We start from the raw sequence: 17,004 nt of genomic DNA, 5'->3' as shown, positions 1-17,004 counted from the left end.
TAAGCGTTAAAAACACTTTACATTCCTAAAGGGCGTGGAGGGACCAGCCGGCTGATGAAAGTTTGGTTTTACTGAATTAAAGAAGGGGAGGGACTTGCTGCGAAACTTTCCCAACTCTTCACTTCTTCCGGACATTTTTGCAGAAACCCTGGAGCACAGAGGGAAGATGCACGGGTTTGTTAAACATGTGAAGTAATGTAAACTAACTTTGGGTGATTTCTTTCTTTTCCTACCAAAGCCCACTTGAGTAGGTTTGATATTTCTTTTCTTCAGCCAAGTTTTCCGTTTTGGAGAAGAGCGAGGTGCCCCTGAATCATAATGGCACAGGTTTGCATGCAGCGGCTCTGCACGCCGCCGCGCACGGCGCTCTGGGCTCTGCTGCTCTGCACACAGGCCGCTTTGGGCTTCTCGCTCACGGGACAGCAGACAACCTGCGAGGCCAACGGCAGCATTTACTACGTGGGAGAGTGGTACTTCCTGGACTCGGATCACTGCACGCAGTGCGAGTGCACCAGTGAGGGCTCCGTGTGCGCCCGCACCGAATGCACGTCCCTCCCGGCCGCCTGCATCCATGTGAGCCACTACCCCACCGACTGCTGCCCCAGGTGCGAGAAGATCGGCTGTGAGTACCGGGGGGTGGTGTACGAGCTGGGAGAAAACTTCCAGGTAAGACACGCCTCATCCATGATAGTTATGGAAGCCCGTTTCCTCCACTCTGGTGAAAAGCACCCCCCCCCAAAAAAACCATTGTATCTCAAAATTGTGACTTTGCTACCTAATAATTCTGAAGCTTTTTGCGGAAATGAGCCTCCAGTCTCCAGCTTCATTTTTCACATCTCAATTGTCAATAAACAAATAATAGATTTTAAGTCATATGAAGCAGAGGAGATTTCAGGTCATCGGGGTTCACACTAAAAGCAAAAGGTGCACCAATTTTTCTTGGCCATTTTGCTGTTTTCTCTGAGGTCTCCATAATAAAAGCTGAAATACAGCTTTGATAAACAATAAAACACTGTTAGATTAGTGCTTGTTATAAATATGCAACACTATATTTTAAAGTTATAATCTTGTTGCAAAAACAAACTTTGCCCTATCTGTACCTGATATGTTATGAATACGCAGCAGAGAAGAGGTAAATGGCGCCCCCTTTCGTAACACCATGAGATAGGATTTATGTGTGTGCCTCAGAAGGACATTGTGAATCGTTTCAAGTACAGCATCAGCCTGTGTGTTGCAGCCATCTGAATGTGAGCAGTGCACCTGCGACAGCGATGGCAACGCCCTCTGTCTCGTGGCAGACTGTGCCCCTCCACCCTGTGTCAATCCTGTGTACCAGCCTGGGAAATGCTGCCCGGAATGCAAGGAGGGTATGTTGTGTAAACCACAAACGGCAAACATTTTTTTATTTTTTCCACAGTTTCTCAAGTTAGAAACATAAAGTTTAATGTATTTTGTAAAGACTATCATAGACCAACTAAAGGTAGAGAATAATGGTGAGGTGGAAAGAAAATGGTACGTGGTTTTGTTTTGTTAAACCAATGACAATCTGAAAAGTGTGGCATACAGAGTGGTATTCGTGGTGCACCTATCTGTTCTGCCTCTGAGCACGAGGGGCAGATGAAAACTTTTTTTGTTTAAATTAGGGCAACTTTTTTACAAATACAAATGTTTGTATAATAGAAAATGCTAGGTTAAATCTTTCAATTTCCATGCTTTTTGCTTTTTCCTCCAGGTCCCAACTGTTATACTGATGCTTCCCGCAGCCAAGTGATACCTGCAGGAGAGCCTGTGTGGGTGGACTCCTGCACCAAGTGTCGCTGTCATGATGGCCAGGACGCCGGCTACTGGGAGGGAAATCGCCTTGCCACTTGTTCCCGCATGAAAAACTGCACACCTCAGCATCCGCCCACCCCAATTCAGTGATTCTTCATGCAACCACCATATATTTAAAAATATGTGATCTTCAGAGTTTAGGTATTTTATTACTGAAGATGTCATCAGTCCATCCCAGGCATGAGAATCTGTAAATGAAATAGGGGTAACTCACCAACACTTGAATGTAACAAAAAAAAGTCAATAAAATTTGGAACCATCTATGAAACGATGCGACTTCATCCCACAACTCTGTTCACTGACGTAGCAACTTTATCTCAAAACACGGGGATTAAAAATTGGACAGAAATTGTACTTTGTACATCTACTTTTTAAATCTAGGTCCATTTATTTTATATTTTTGCATTTTTAAAAATGTTGCTTAGATGTTGAGAATGTTTTTAAAAAGAAACAGGAAAAAGAGTGAGCGCTTTAGGATCTCTTAGTTCCAAAATACCCAGAACATTATGCATAGATTTAAGCGCTATAATAAACAACTGATAAATAAGATAACTAGTGACAGACTTGTCACAACCTAATGCAGTTTACACATCATGCACAGCTGTGATGAACAGTAAATAGGAAACACTTAATGAAAGTATAATATTAAGATTTGTTGGCATGATATTTAAATGCTATTTTACATGTATGCTGCTTGGACACGCACACTATGTAGGAGGTAGTATTAATTCTTCAGTGCTAAGATACAGCAAATATACAGTTTTCAGTGACTCGTCAGAATCAAAGTCTTTAGTTTATTTTAACATAAAGATGTTGCATTGTTTTAAATTTTGCAAGACTTACTCCAGGAACTCGTTACCTTAATTACAATGTGTATCTGAAATAAAACCAAACATGCTCTTAGCTTTTTAGCTATGTTGACCTAATAAAAAAAAAATCTGAAACCTACTCCATTGTTGTGAAAAAAATGAATAACACTCAACCAAGTTCGTGTTTTTCAACCTTATTGTCAAGAATGTAACTGGAACAAACAATGATTGAAATGTGTATGAAACCTGCTTCTAGTACTGGGATCAGTTGTCTGTTGGGTAAACTGTTTCCTGATGCAACGTTTTTCTCTCATTACACCTCAGTACATTGGTTTTACACTGTAAGTCAAAATAAACTACTAGGTTTGTTTTTTCGTTTTAGAGTATTTTCTTCAGTTTCTATTTAATTTTTTTACCTTTCTTTGTGAAAACCTTTAATCAAGAAGCCTACTCTTGTAAGACACTTTTGTTACTGCCCTAAATGCTTTTCCTGTTTTGTTATGACCACAAACTGTATTTTACTGGGATTTCTTTAAAGATGATTAAATAAAAGTTGTGCAATGGAAAGTACATAAAAAATACAAATATATCAAGGATTTATATTCAGCCTTACTGAGTCAAAACTTTGCTGAACCAACTTTTCACAGCTAGAGAATTAAATTAATAACTGAAGTCTAGTCTGATCAGTTACAGAATGACTATCCAGCAACATATAAGAAAGCAAACTATTGTTAATATACAAAAAAAAAAAAAATCCTGTTCACTTTGGCCCAGATGTGAAAACTAGCGTTACTTTAAAGAATCAGGAAGCACACCAACATACAATCTTTACCATCAGATTTATTAATTGTATAGAAAAAGTAGGTTTGATATGACATAATGCATTCTATATAAGATATAACATTTTCAACATTCAATGTACAAAAAAGCCATAGGTACAGTAAAGTTTTAGAAACACCTCCGGGCCTGAAGATCTTGTTGGCTGTCAAGCAGTTGAAGAGCAAAGAGTGCATCTGAAGATGGATTCAAACACTAACCACCAGAAGTGTGATACAGCTGTTTGATTCTCAAGCAGAGGCCACAAATACATTTTTTGCTAAATACGTTGGTTACTGATCTTGGTGAAGCATGGTACAGTTTATACACACTGGGGCCTTCTTGCCAGCTACAGTTGAAACCAGAATTCACATACACAAAATAAAAAGACAAAAACATTTTCTCACTATTTGAAGTTAATTCAGACCAAATTCCTCTTGTTTTAGTTCAATTAGAATTACTAATTACAACTCATTTGTGCCCTAGCTTTAACCTCCTGGCTGTTGTCTTGCAATATTTATGTGAATATTTTCACAAGTTTGTTTCCCATGATGGCATTAATTTTATAAAGTGCAGCAGTTCCTCCTGCACCACAACAGCCCATAGCATCATGCTGCCACCCCCATACTGAGTGACACCCTTCCTGGGCTGATTTTTTGTGGCTTTTCCAGTGTGTCAAACAAAAGAGTATAATGTATTAATGTATTCATGAGTGAACTTCCAATTTACTTAAATGTGTTATTTGACCCATCACAAGTTTTCAAAGCCATGATATCATCATCTGGGCCTACCCTAATTGTTTAAAGACAGTACTTACACAATTTAGTGTGTAAATTCTGATTTTGTTGTTATTTTCTCTTATTATTCTGGCATTTATCAAATATAAATCATTTTAGTAAGTCTGACTGACCTAAAACAAGAGAAGTTTGGTCTGATTTAACTTTCGATAGTGAGAAAATAAAGTTTATTTGTCCAGTGCAAATAAACTTGCACTGGACAAGTTTATTTGCACATATCTAACATCGTACAATTAATCGAATCAAAAGTTCCAAGTGGTATCAGACTCGTACTCGGTTTGTTTTAAGGAGCATTGAAACAATCTTATTATCACTTTTATAAAGAATGGGTTTTTGATTTTAATTTGGCATGAATGTGTGCTGTAACTTTCACAGCTTTCCTAAGAAAAATTATTATTATTATTATTATTATTATTATTATTATTATTTTTACCATGAGATGAAAGGCAGGAAGTACTGGAGTGACAATGCGTTCGACTTTTACCTTAGAAGTCGGAATTTCTGAGATGCACATCCTAAAATAAATGGCATGGCTCTAAAAATCAAAATCCCAGCTTGATAAGCGGAGATCTATGAGCGATCCCAAGTTCATATTCAAAATGACTGCTGCATTTTAACTTGTGAGTGCTGAGTTAGAATTAAGAAAACCATTTGAATGAATGCCAGGATAACAAGAGAGATAATTACTTTGAGAAATATTTCTAATATTTTCTTCAAAGTCAGAGGTTTACTGGGGTTGAGGTTAGCATCCGTTAAAAAAATATTTTTTTGGGGGGAAGCCCAGTTGATGTAATCACTCTGTAATCTTCTAAAAGGATATTTCACAACAGTTGAGTAAATTGGAGGCACATTTGTGAATGTAATTTAAGGCAACAATTAAAGCAGCGCTTCCACAGCAAAATCATCAGAAAATAAGCAGAAACATGAGGGAGATGATTGTGGAACTACCAGAAGATTTGTTCATCCATGCATTGTCTGCTCAAAAAAAAAATTATATCCAAGTATGAATAGCATGGAAATGTCCAGCATTCACAATAATTAAAAATTGACACTTTTCATCCAAATGATGAAAAACATAATTTGGATGAAAAACAGAAAGACTTGCAAGCCTGAGAGCACCCTCTCAATTTTTGCTCCAGGAGGGACTGGTGCACTTCACAAAATCAATGGCATCATGAGAAAATAATGTAATGAGAAATTAGTAAAGCGACATCTCCACACAACAGCCAAGAAGTTAGAGTTTGGGCACAAATCTTCCAAAGGGACAAGGAACACAGACATACTGCTAATTTAGTAAAAATCGACTTATGTGTGACAAAAGTCAGTATTGAAACAGCGATCTTAAAGCCCTGATGCTTGTCCCATAGAAAATCAAACTGAAATGGTGTGTTTTAGAAAGAGAGCCAACAAACTCATCTCAGTTTGGGCCAAAAAGCCAGGAAATTACTTTCAGAAGCTTATGTTTGACATACTGTTTAAAAGTATAAAACACAAAAGACATACTTAACTTCAGACTCTGAAGAAAATAAAAGCTTCCGTAACTATTTTCTATCTCATTAATCTGGCATTTCTCAAACAGTAACATTTTGGTAATCTTAATTTACTTAAAATGTAAAAGTTCAGTCTGATTTTATGTCAGGCATAGTGAAGAAATATTTTGTTTCTTTTTTTCTGCCATGGTTTTTCATAGTGTGTGTGTAAATAAACCAAAATAGCATAGCTTCAATTTGTGAAAATGCTTGAAGTCATAAAAACAGAGGCCTGGTCACTACACAAAAAGTTTTGCAACGGACTGATTTTTCAACTTGCAACAAGAAAGAGTATAACTAGGGTTTGCCAAAAATCAAATGTATTAATCAGAATTTGTACTCAGAAACAGGAATTGTCAAGTTCCAACTTACAAAATCTCAACAAAATGATTGCAGAATTTGTAGGTCTCTGAGAAACTCCTAGTTCAATATCCAATATGGCCACCATATGTGTAAAACTGGGTCAAAGACACAGGAATAAAATGTTTGCAGCAGAACAAACCAGTAGGACAAATAGTGCTGTAAAACTACTTGCTTACATATTTAAATACGTAAAACTAAAGATAAAATGTTTTCACCTTGCACTGCTAATAGTAGGCCAGGCACTGATCATAACAATTAGTTTGGCCCACCGGTTTCTTGATTTGCAGCTCCAACAAACTCAGATGTGATGTCTATCTCAGAGCTGAGTTCCAAAGCAAACACAGTATAACTTTAATCAAGATTGCAGCCAGTTGGGCATGGATGAGTTATTGCAATGAAATTATATCAAACTTTGAAATTGCTAAATTTTCCACACCATTCCTACAGTTTCAAATCTTTTCAATGAGATGGCAGAGAAAATAGCAGAGTGACCTAAGTTTTCTTTGGCTGTAGCTCCGTCCTCACATGTTGCTGCCCACTGCAGTTCAGCTGTACAAGATAGATGAATTTGTAATTTTATGGCTCTTTGATGAGTAAGCAGATCAATTCTGAGTCCAGTTCTTGATGATTTGAGTAGTTTTTTTAATCCAGTTGTGGGGTGTTTTATTATGCATATTTTTTATTTTCTTTGTGTTATTACGCATATATACATGTGACCAAAACTTGCAATACTAAAATTGCACCAAATGTCATTGCACTTAATATTTATCATGTGATTTAAGACTTTAGGGCTTTAAAAATATGGATAATATGATCTTGAAGTCACCAAACTTTAAAAGCGTTCTGCTTTTGCTGTAGTGCCCCTTTAAGACCATGTGAAAAAAAAGTATGTAATTGCTGCACTTTCTCATTATCAGCGTTTATAACCACAAAAACTGACCCCCTAAAAATGCTATGACCTTCCATCCTTAGTAATGACTATAAAGCAGAGCATGCAACAGATGTGAACTGATGTGTAATACTGCTGTAAACAGTTTCAATAAGGAAACACGTTGACCACTTGTAGTCAGAAAAGAGAAAAGCACCAGAAATACGGCTAATCAAATGGAAAAAGAGAGAATCATACTCCAGGCAAGAGGGAGCCAAATGGACAGTGAAGAGAGAAGGAGGAAACAGGTGGAGGTTAGAAAGACTCACAAGTGGGGATGTGTGCTGAGAAGCAGTGATTAGAGACAAAATAAAGATACAGACAAAGAGAGCTCCTGTCGATATCTGTTGAAAAGAAGAAGCACTCTTCCTGTGAGGCCCAGATGTGCCTGAAGTGGGTCCATCACAAAGCACAACAGTGAGCCACCAATACAATACAGCCCAGACCGGCAGAATAAGAATGGAAAGGCAGCAAGAAGGGAGATAATACATAAAAAAGGCAGATGGTGTGAATGAGGGTGTTTTATATGTGTGTGCGTGTGCGTGTCTGATTGTGTGTTCTGAAAAGAGGAGCAATTATATCGTCCACCATTCAGGCTTGAGGCGAGGAGCCAAGCAGATTGAAACCTATTTTGCCTCAAGGCTGACCAAAAAGGTGAAATCATTTTCGCTAAAGTATAACAGTTAAGGGAATTCACTTCAACCTCTTTAGTTTAGATTTTCTCAGAGACCTCTTTCTTCTCCCAGGTCTGACCTTTGAATTAGTACAGATTATTTCTCAAGGCATTAGTTTGGAGGTGTGGGCATTAATAGACGAACAAGAAAGGCGAGAAAAATGTAAAACAAAAAGGAAGAAGAGCAATGTCACAGAGACAAAGCTGTCCAAGGCTATAAAGTGTTGGTGGAAGAGCGAATTAAATACTGTGTATATCTTTTAAATTGTTCAACATATGTTACTAAATGTTCTAAATCATTTTTACAGGACAAACTGCACTGATGTGATTAAGCAGAACAAGATATGAATATGTTATTATTATGGCTGACGCTGAATGTAGGAACAAAATTCATAAATGTCACAGACAGAATGCTCAGCTGGTTTAAACAGTGGCTTGCAAATGTACACAAACCCATTGAACGTTTTAATAATGTTGAACCCACAAATTTTATGTTTTTTTTATTGAGATTTTATGTGATAAACCAACAATTTTTTCCCAGGCTTAGGGTTAAGGTTAATGAATTGCATTATCTTAAGTGTTGAGTCTAACTGTAATTGGCCAACTGGAAGTCTTTTGGGTCATTTGGAAGGTCAACCTCCACTCGACTCCTTTACAGTCTGCAGTTTTCACTGCACTCAGGTGATTAATAATTTGATTACTTCTAAACACTGGAGAATATTTTTTTTGTGGGTGTCAGAGTAAGGGATTTTCCACTGCACACCACAGTTTTCAGAGTTTTCTTTGCAAAAATCCACTTCACAAATATGCTGAACTCTGTGTTGGTCTATCACATAAAATAATAATTTACATCAAGCTAGTGACAAAATATGAAGAAAAAATGGGAAGTATGAGTATGTTTGCAATGCTTTGTATATTACCAGAGAAGTTTTAAATGTCCTTTCAACAATTTACTCCATTTTGATATGTTTTCTAAACAACTGAATGCTAAAGATAGACACAAAAGTGGCTAATAAACACTATACAAATTTGATGATATTTGTTTTAAAAAAGACTTCATGGCTATACTGAAGCTTAAAAAATAACCACAAGACTTAGTTTTCAGCTAGTTCTGTCAGTGTAAAAGATTTGCAAGCCAATGTTTTTAGCCGCAATGCTACTTGACTGTAAAACACAACCTGACAGCTCGGGTTTCATGTTTATTTTGACAAAATTTGATGAGTTCAGAATGTTGAAGAAACTTTATAGCATATTGCACCTTAAGAAAATGGGTTAGCCTATTAAAACTGTAGTAAGGCGACAAAATAAAAGGCAAAAGGAAAACTGGAACTCATAACCCGACCTGTCAGTTGGTTTGTCTTTTTTCCATGTTTCGACGTACTTCCACCAGGCTGCACACTGAAGAAAACTTTTCAAATAATTGTGTCTTTTTGTTACAAAATTCCAGTTCTGTTTTGAAGTTCAGAAATGTATAAAAGAAGAGAGAAAAAATGAGCCCCCTCTTTCCCACCCCAGTGTTTCATTGCTGCTGTTTTCATGAGTCTTCTGCTGTAGATGCAGGCACGTTAAACATTCATAGACGTATAGCAGAAGGTTTGAGTTTGGAGATTCAGACTGAAAACTCCCAGAAGTAAATGTCAACATGAATGAAACAGTTCTGTGTCAAGACAAAATGATGTCTTGGGGACAACAAAAACCATCTGAACCTCTGAATAGTCATGTTCCTGTGATAATCTGATACCTGCAAAACGTCACTGCAAATGTTTGGTAATTTCATGCATTTCCCAACTGGAAGTTGTATCCTGTTCATGTTGTCAAGCATTGTGGTGAACAGAAGTTTGTTTTGAAATGTCACCGAGTTATTGTGTGTGCATTTCCAGAACAGGGCAAGGTGTTTTATAATAGCCATGTCTGGTGTTCCTGCCAATATGTTGCTGGATGCCCTCCAGTTTGCAGATGATAGTTCATGGAACGACTCTTGAGTTTGACAACGACCTTCTGTCAGTTGCCGACATTCCCGCTTCGTTTCCAAAGGTTTTTAACGTCACTGACAGTTACCGGGTGGCAGCTGGCATCCCTAGTGAAATCCAGTAAAAATTGTCAAGCTGAAATCTCAAACAAGTAAACAGGGGAAAAAGGAGAAAGTCACATCATCCTTCTCTTCTCCACACCTTCCTTTCTTCTCTCCCGCCCGAGTAAAAGTGCATCAACTTCAGATCCTTCTCTCTTTCATTCTCTCTAGCCTTTGATGGGCCGAGGCGGCGGCTTGCCGATCTCCACTGAGATGTTTGTGTACATAGGATACTTCTTCACCTGAACCAGTTTGTAGGTCAAGGAGCTGATGCCATCCTTCTTCATTGTGTTCTTTGTGTTTTGTATTTTGTTGAATCTAAAAAGAGAGAGAGAGACGAAGAGACGAAAAACATAGATGTGATTCAGAGTAAGAAAAGAGAAGCAGTGCAAAGTTTAAACCTTCCTTCTCATATTTTACTGCCAGGATCTCTTGCATTGGGGGATGGCGAGACTAAGTATTAATTTTTAATTCTCAATAATATTTTGGGCCATTCTAACACAAATATGCATTGCTATAAGTCACTACAGCTTTTCTATTTGCTTAGTGTTGATTTCTTAAAGAAGGTAGTGTTATTTTTCAAAGGTACTGTAAATTTTCAGTTCAAATATCAAAATAGAAAGTTGTAGTTCACCTTGGTCACATCTTTTCATGCAATGGTTGCCTGATTTTGTTTAGTTAGGTTTATGGCAGCTTGGACTGGGCACTGGAAAATCTAACAGCTTTTTAACCAGAAAACACAGCCTTAAAAATACCTTCATGGTTTCCATATTTTCCCATTTTAAGAAATTTAATTCATATTCACAAGTTCTAATGCAATGTTTGGGGCCAAAAGTTGCTCTTCAACCATATCTGTACATCACATAAATTGAACATCTAGAAGTAAAAATAAAGTTCAGAAAGTATTCAGTATTTTATTTTGCCGGCCAATCAGCTTGGGTTTTCACCGGATACTACAGCCTATGGACCAAAAACCTGTCTGTTTGGTAATGCGGTTGCTCTAAATTTTGCTTAAGTCTGAATGCATGTGTACTTGACTGTGTCTCTGTGTTGCCTCACGATGGACGGTTCACCTGTCCTGATAAAACCCAACCTCTTGCCAAATCAATGCTAGATATTGGAAACCTATTTTCCAAATATAAATAAAAGCTGGTAAATGTGAGTTAAGCACATACTGAACATTTTTAAAGAAAACAAAATCTAAGAATGTCATCTGTAAAAAAAGCTCAAAACAAAAGATAAACAGCATAAAAAAGCCTAATAGCATCTGATAACTGAACTTTCCCCGACTACAAAGAACAGAAACCATGCTGACCAACAGGTGGTGCTGTGGTACTGATATAGGAACTTAATGAGTTGTATTATCTCCAATATCCTGCTTTGGTTTTTCTGAATCATGCTGAACTCTCTTTCCTCATTGGCTGTGATTCAGTAGTTACATCAGAATCTGCTCTGAATTTGGGAATTAAAGCAGGAAAATAAGTCGCACACTGTGTCAGATGGTTACAGTTCTTATGCTGAAGCTTGAATTTAGTGAGTGAGGCAATCTTCTGCATTAAACCCTGGTTCAAAACACAAACCTACATGACATTTCTGTTTACAACACCATTGTTTTAAAATGTGTTTTTTATAGAAAGAGCTGGCGTGTGCAAACATGAGCAGTTCCACATTCAGTCTTCAAACGAGAGCAGTGACTGACTCCAACAAAAGATGTCTCCCTAATGATATGCTTGGACGTACAAGTGGAGTTGACGCTTCAGTTCGCCACGGACCGTTGAGTCCACAGAGTCCTGTCAGAGCTGACTGCTGAAGCCCTTGCCCTCTTTCAGCTTTGCTTTCCCCTCTTGTTTTTGTATCCCTCAAATTAAATAATAATAAAAAAAGCTTCACTGGCCTGAATGGAGGCTGGAAAATCTTATAAAGCATCTTCCTTTTGAACATCACAACACAATAACATAGAAATAGAATTACACTTGTGTTACTAACATTAGGAAGAGACACTTCTGTCCAAAAGGAGGGAGGATTAGGTTAAGTGAGAAGAGGGGATGAAGAGAAAGAGCATCAAGTTTCAGCTTAAATGAAGCATGGAGGGTGCAGAGGAAAAAGTGAAAGGCAGATAAGAGAGATAAATATATATCCAAGAGTGACAGATGGATGGAGATATAATTTAAATCAAAAAAGGGGGATTAAAGGCAATAAACTTATTTCCTACATGCATATAGAGAATGGCCGAACCGTAGCGTCCCCCATAGATTACTGTTGCATATAATTTCAAAGTTGTGACTGCTTTATTCTTGAAAGTTGGAGGGCGAGCCAAAGGCAGCCCACCTCATATATCCATTAGCCTGATTTCCACAAGTTCTAATTGGGCTGAGTAAAGCTCTATTTTAATGCTGCTGGGGGTCTCACAGGGAAATGCTTCTTGTTTCAGATCTCAACAATAGACTGTAATGCCAGAAACTAAGGGATATTTTTATCATGTAATTTGTTGCTGCACACGTCCTTGTTCTGGAAAAATGGTCTTTAAGGAGTAGCTTAACAATAACTCTTTCACTTGCTTCTTAATGAGAGCAACCCTGGACAGTGTGTAACAGATCAATGTTGCCTTTGAATTTGAAGTGAAACCAATGAGTAAACACATCCAGGCCATATTTTACCTTGTAGTCATCAGATATTACAATATTACAATATGCCAATATGTCATGCATATTACAATATGCCCTGTACACTCAGGGCATGTAGTGTTTGCCCTGAGTGTTTTGATCAGTGGTTGGACATTCGCTGGGCAGGCAGAGGTTCAACTCAAATGCATAATGTTGTGTCATGCTAGTACAACAACAATCATGATGCCAGTAGCTCCAAGCTAACCAAGCTGTACCATTATCCAAAAAGGGAGCAGGAATGATGTAGTGCGGCTTGTTTGTATGGGACAATTCAACAACTGATGTCAAATCACTGAGCTGTTCAGCTCAATGGAAATGAGCCAATAGTTTACAATGATACTTTCAGTAAAATCAATGGGAATATACACTGCACAAACGTATAAAAAAAATTAATCAGAGCTGTTTACGGGATTAGCTCAGATATAAGCAGTCTTATATTTTTTACATTTTTTCAGGAATCACTGCATCAGGAAAGGACATGATCAGCTTCTGACTTTGTAAAGCAGGTTTTGTTACTATGAGGTTTCATCTCAGCAGTATAGCTGGATCCTCATGGATGTATCAAATAGATTCTCTGTGGGGTTCAGGTCGGGTAAGTTTGCTGGCTAATTAAGCACAGTGATACGATATTCATTAAAGTAAATATTGGCACTTTAGCAGTTTGGGCAGGTGCCAAGTCCTCCTGGAAAATTAAATCAGCATGCCCTTGGACTTGAAAAAACAGTGGGGTTAACATCAGGAGATGCAGTAGCTCTGCAAATCACAAATAGCTTAACTCAAGGAATGTGACAGTTGCAGCCCAAGTCTAACATAGATCTTTGCAGTGGTTCTTGAAGTAAAACCTTTCAGATCGTCCTTTAGTTCTGTGATCTAGACATGTTTATAACTCCTCTTGAAAAATCTTGACACAAAATGGGGGGTTAAAATTAACCCTGCAAAATGACACTTTTGTTCCACTGTTTCAACTAGAAATGAACCTATAGCCACTACGAACTAGATCCACAGGTGAAGAACATTGTATTGTACTCCAGTGTCCATATGACCGAAGTTGCATGTTGATCAGCAGGATCTCAGAATTAAAATAATAATCACATCACGCATTTTGACAGCTTAAAAGAGAAATCTCCTGTAGATGAAGGCTGCAAGTTGTAAGTCACACCCTTCCAGGACTCTGAATGATGTGAAAGGGGCTACTTACTCTAACCACAGTTCACATTCTTGTGAACATCCCACAAACTCTAGAAAGGACTTTGCTTAAACATCCTCTCAAAGCTCTATTTATTGCTGCTGTTTGTGTACTTTTTCAATCATGTTTCTGGATATAGGACTTCTTTAGGAATTACCTCTCTGTGATTACTCTCCTTGTTTCAGTGATTGTTTGCTGGACAAAGTCAACGGTCCTCCGCTTGATTGTGTAACATGGTCAGATTTTGTTTTTTAATAATACAAAATAAATGTAAACTTATTTTCAGCTTTAAATTATATGGCACTTTTTTGAGATACATAATTTATAAGCCATTCACATAAAAAATAGCAGGAAGAAAACTGAGAATATATTACTGAGTGCAACAAATCTACAAGTCTCACTTTTTGATTTAAATTACTGAAACAAATTAACTTCTTAAGGAGGTTCACATTTTTGGGAATGCACCTGCAAATGTAAAATATATTCATCAGTGGTCAATAAAAATCTTCTACAAATAGTTGGGATTAACATGAATATTTTAATCAGGGTTGTGGTCGGCCCAACTGTAACACGAGAAACAGTATTTGGCCAAATGTTGTTTTCTATTTTCACTATTGTAAATAAGAGGGTGCACCTAATGTACAGTTTATGCTAACTTCATTTTTTAGAAGCCAGTTGTGCATAGGTATACTTCTATACTCATACATAAATTCAAATGCATACACCGACATACATTTCAGCCGCACTGTACCGGGATCATAACATATGAACTGAATATTGGACAATATCTCCCTGCATCTCATTCAATTGTAATGCATGAGGCAAAGTTTGCCAGACAGAGTGCGTGCGTGTACGAGTGTGTGTGTGTGTGATGAATGTCCCTCTTTCTTACCAATATCTCATTGCTATGCCTAACCAGAATCTCTGAGCGAACTGAGAGAAAGGAGTCTTGTGTGAAAGATTGTGCACATTCAACTCAATGTGCAGTCATAGGTGCGTGCGAGATAGCAAACATTCATCAGGCAGTAGGTATAAAAGTATTCCTCTGTAAAAACTGGACATTACCCAGGTAGCCCAGACAACATGTCTTAGAAGACTTTATAATTATTCTGAAGTATAAAGAGGGTCCAAAAACTGGACCTGGAGACAAAGAAACAGAAAGTCAAGCTGAATTTATCAGTGAAAGGGGCATTTTTTATAGAGGACATGTCAAATGAACAAGCATAAAATACAACATGACATTTTCTGTGAGGAATGCAGCTTCTGTTAACACACCTGTACGGTTCCTGTCAATGTGTCAAAATTCTCGGCGTGGGAAAAAAAAAAAGCTATAGTGATGCAAACCTCTTCAAGGACAATCTGAACTGTTTTCCATTCTTTTTAAAAATAAAAGAAAATACTTTTCTTTCATTCACCAAACAACCAAGCAGGTTTGTTATTTATCTCAATGCATTCAGGAGAAAAACTCAAAGACCCTCAGGCCAAATGCAGGTGTTGAATAAAATTCATAGTTTTAAAATGGTAAATGTGTCCTTTTTATGTTATTTGAAGCTTTAAAAAGAGGTCACTTATTTTGTATCTTGAGAAATCAATTTAACATTCCAAATAAACCTGATAAAAGTATCAGACTTAATCTATCCATACTCTCTTGCTTTTACTTTCCAATTTGAAGTGGCTCTGTCTTCTCTTTGTTTTTCTTTCTAACAGATTCAGTAATTGTGGTAATTTTGCCTCTTTCCTGAACAAAGGTACATATAGATGTGATGCTTCCTTTAACATTATGAACTCATTTGTTTTATGTTTTCCATAGAACAGACTTATGCTGAGCTGTGCGTCTTCATGGGAGCCATTAACTGAGGTACTAATGTTTTTAACTATGCTTATTCTGTTTTCATTTCCCATAAAACTGGCCCTGGTCATGTATCTCTGGATTTAGGAATGTCTCTTCTTAGATCAAGACATTGATTGAGCTATTGCTGATTTTAATTATGGTACCTCTATTTTATTAGTTTTATTTCAAAAAATGTACATCTGCTGATAAATTCATGTAATTTTTTTTGCCTTTGCTTTTCAGTGGGGGTTTTAATACGATGTGCAATATAGTTTCTGCCAGGATGAACAGTTGTGCAAGACAAATTATTGCTGAGATAGGAACTGAAGAAGCTTTCTTCGCGTCTTCACAAAATAGAAGAAGTGCTCAATAAAACGGTAAGAAGGTATTGGTGTGCACCAGAGATGGGTTATGACACTACTGATTAAAAACTTATGAGTTGTTACCATATTGTTTTCAAGGTGTATATTTGGCAACTGTGTCTTAAACTTTGGTTAATTTGATAGATTAAATCTGCTGCAGAGTGTCAGAAATGCTTACCAAGCTACATTATAATAAATATCTTGTTTCCCACAGAAGGAATTTCATGCTCAAAGGGGACTCAGAAAATAAATGAGAGCCTTTCATTTTAAACAAAATTGCCTGAATGCAGTCATGAGTCGGCTATTTCCACCTTTGCTGCCTCTGACCATCCTGATCTGCCACAATTTATTAAAGTCCAAGTCGACTTCTTTGTAAAAGCTCACTTTAACCTCAACAACATTATAAGTGCCCAGAAAGGCTTTAAAAAATGAAGTTTTTGGCAACTTATAGGAGTATATTTTCTGCCCATCGCCCTGGTGATGAATAATGTATCCACCCCAAATAAAAAGTCGCCCTCCTGGTGTCACCTCTTATAGAGGAAGTCTAGTCTATGGACCAGAAAGAAATCAACCAGCAAGACGGGGAGGAAAACGAGAACTGGGTATCAATCAGAAACACACACACAGACAACATGCACACGCACACACGCGCAAACACATGCACACAGTTTCATTCTGTCTAGTGCCTGATTTATTGATTTTGATGAAAGCAACTCGACCACTCTGACCTAGCCTGCTCCCATCTCTATTGGTGTCATTTCAGCAGGCAATTACTGGGGGGATCGTTGAACCTTTCCATCTCTCTGACATACAATAAACACACAGAGGCACACACGCGTACAAAACAATGAAGAGTGATACATTACACAAGCCTGGTTATTTTAAACATTTTCACTTTCAAGTTATTGGGGTAAATTTACGGTATAGATTGTTAGTTTTTAAAGCTAAAGCACATTGAGATGGATGCCTGATGTTTCAGCAGGAGCTGGAAAAACTATTTTCTCTATGTTCTTGTCAGCAAAAGCCATAAAATGTTTTGGGTGAACTTGCTCTTTCTCCTCATTGGAACTAAAATGGGCATATTATTTATTTCCATATTTTAAGAAATTATGTGATAGAGTACTTCATAATGCATTATTAATG

General features: G+C 37.4%; 2 protein-coding genes across 2 annotated transcripts in view; one reads left to right on the top strand and one right to left on the bottom strand.

Annotated features, from left to right (window-relative positions):
- Nucleotides 1-66: 66 nt before the first annotated feature.
- On the top strand, nt 67-3,017 carry zgc:113531 (uncharacterized protein LOC541359 homolog). Its single transcript, XM_055033666.1, has 3 exons — nt 67-666; nt 1,238-1,367; nt 1,733-3,017. Exons 1-3 carry the CDS (start codon nt 319-321, stop codon nt 1,921-1,923), a joined length of 669 nt encoding a protein of 222 aa, XP_054889641.1. The 5' UTR covers nt 67-318; the 3' UTR covers nt 1,924-3,017.
- Nucleotides 3,018-4,662: 1,645 nt separating this feature from the next.
- Nucleotides 4,663-17,004, bottom strand: part of b4galt2 (UDP-Gal:betaGlcNAc beta 1,4- galactosyltransferase, polypeptide 2) — a 149,091-nt gene continuing 136,749 nt past the window's right edge. The window contains exon 8 of the mRNA XM_055033322.1: nt 4,663-10,137. Within this exon, the coding sequence (XP_054889297.1) occupies nt 9,987-10,137 (151 nt within the window). The 3' untranslated portion in view covers nt 4,663-9,986. The remainder of the gene's footprint in view (nt 10,138-17,004) is intronic.

The sequence above is a fragment of the Poeciliopsis prolifica genome, unplaced genomic scaffold (assembly GCF_027474105.1).
Source record: "Poeciliopsis prolifica strain line A6 unplaced genomic scaffold, Auburn_PproV2 SCAFFOLD008, whole genome shotgun sequence".
Classification (NCBI taxonomy): Eukaryota; Metazoa; Chordata; class Actinopteri; order Cyprinodontiformes; family Poeciliidae; genus Poeciliopsis; species Poeciliopsis prolifica.
This window is presented reverse-complemented; position numbering and strand designations above follow the sequence as displayed.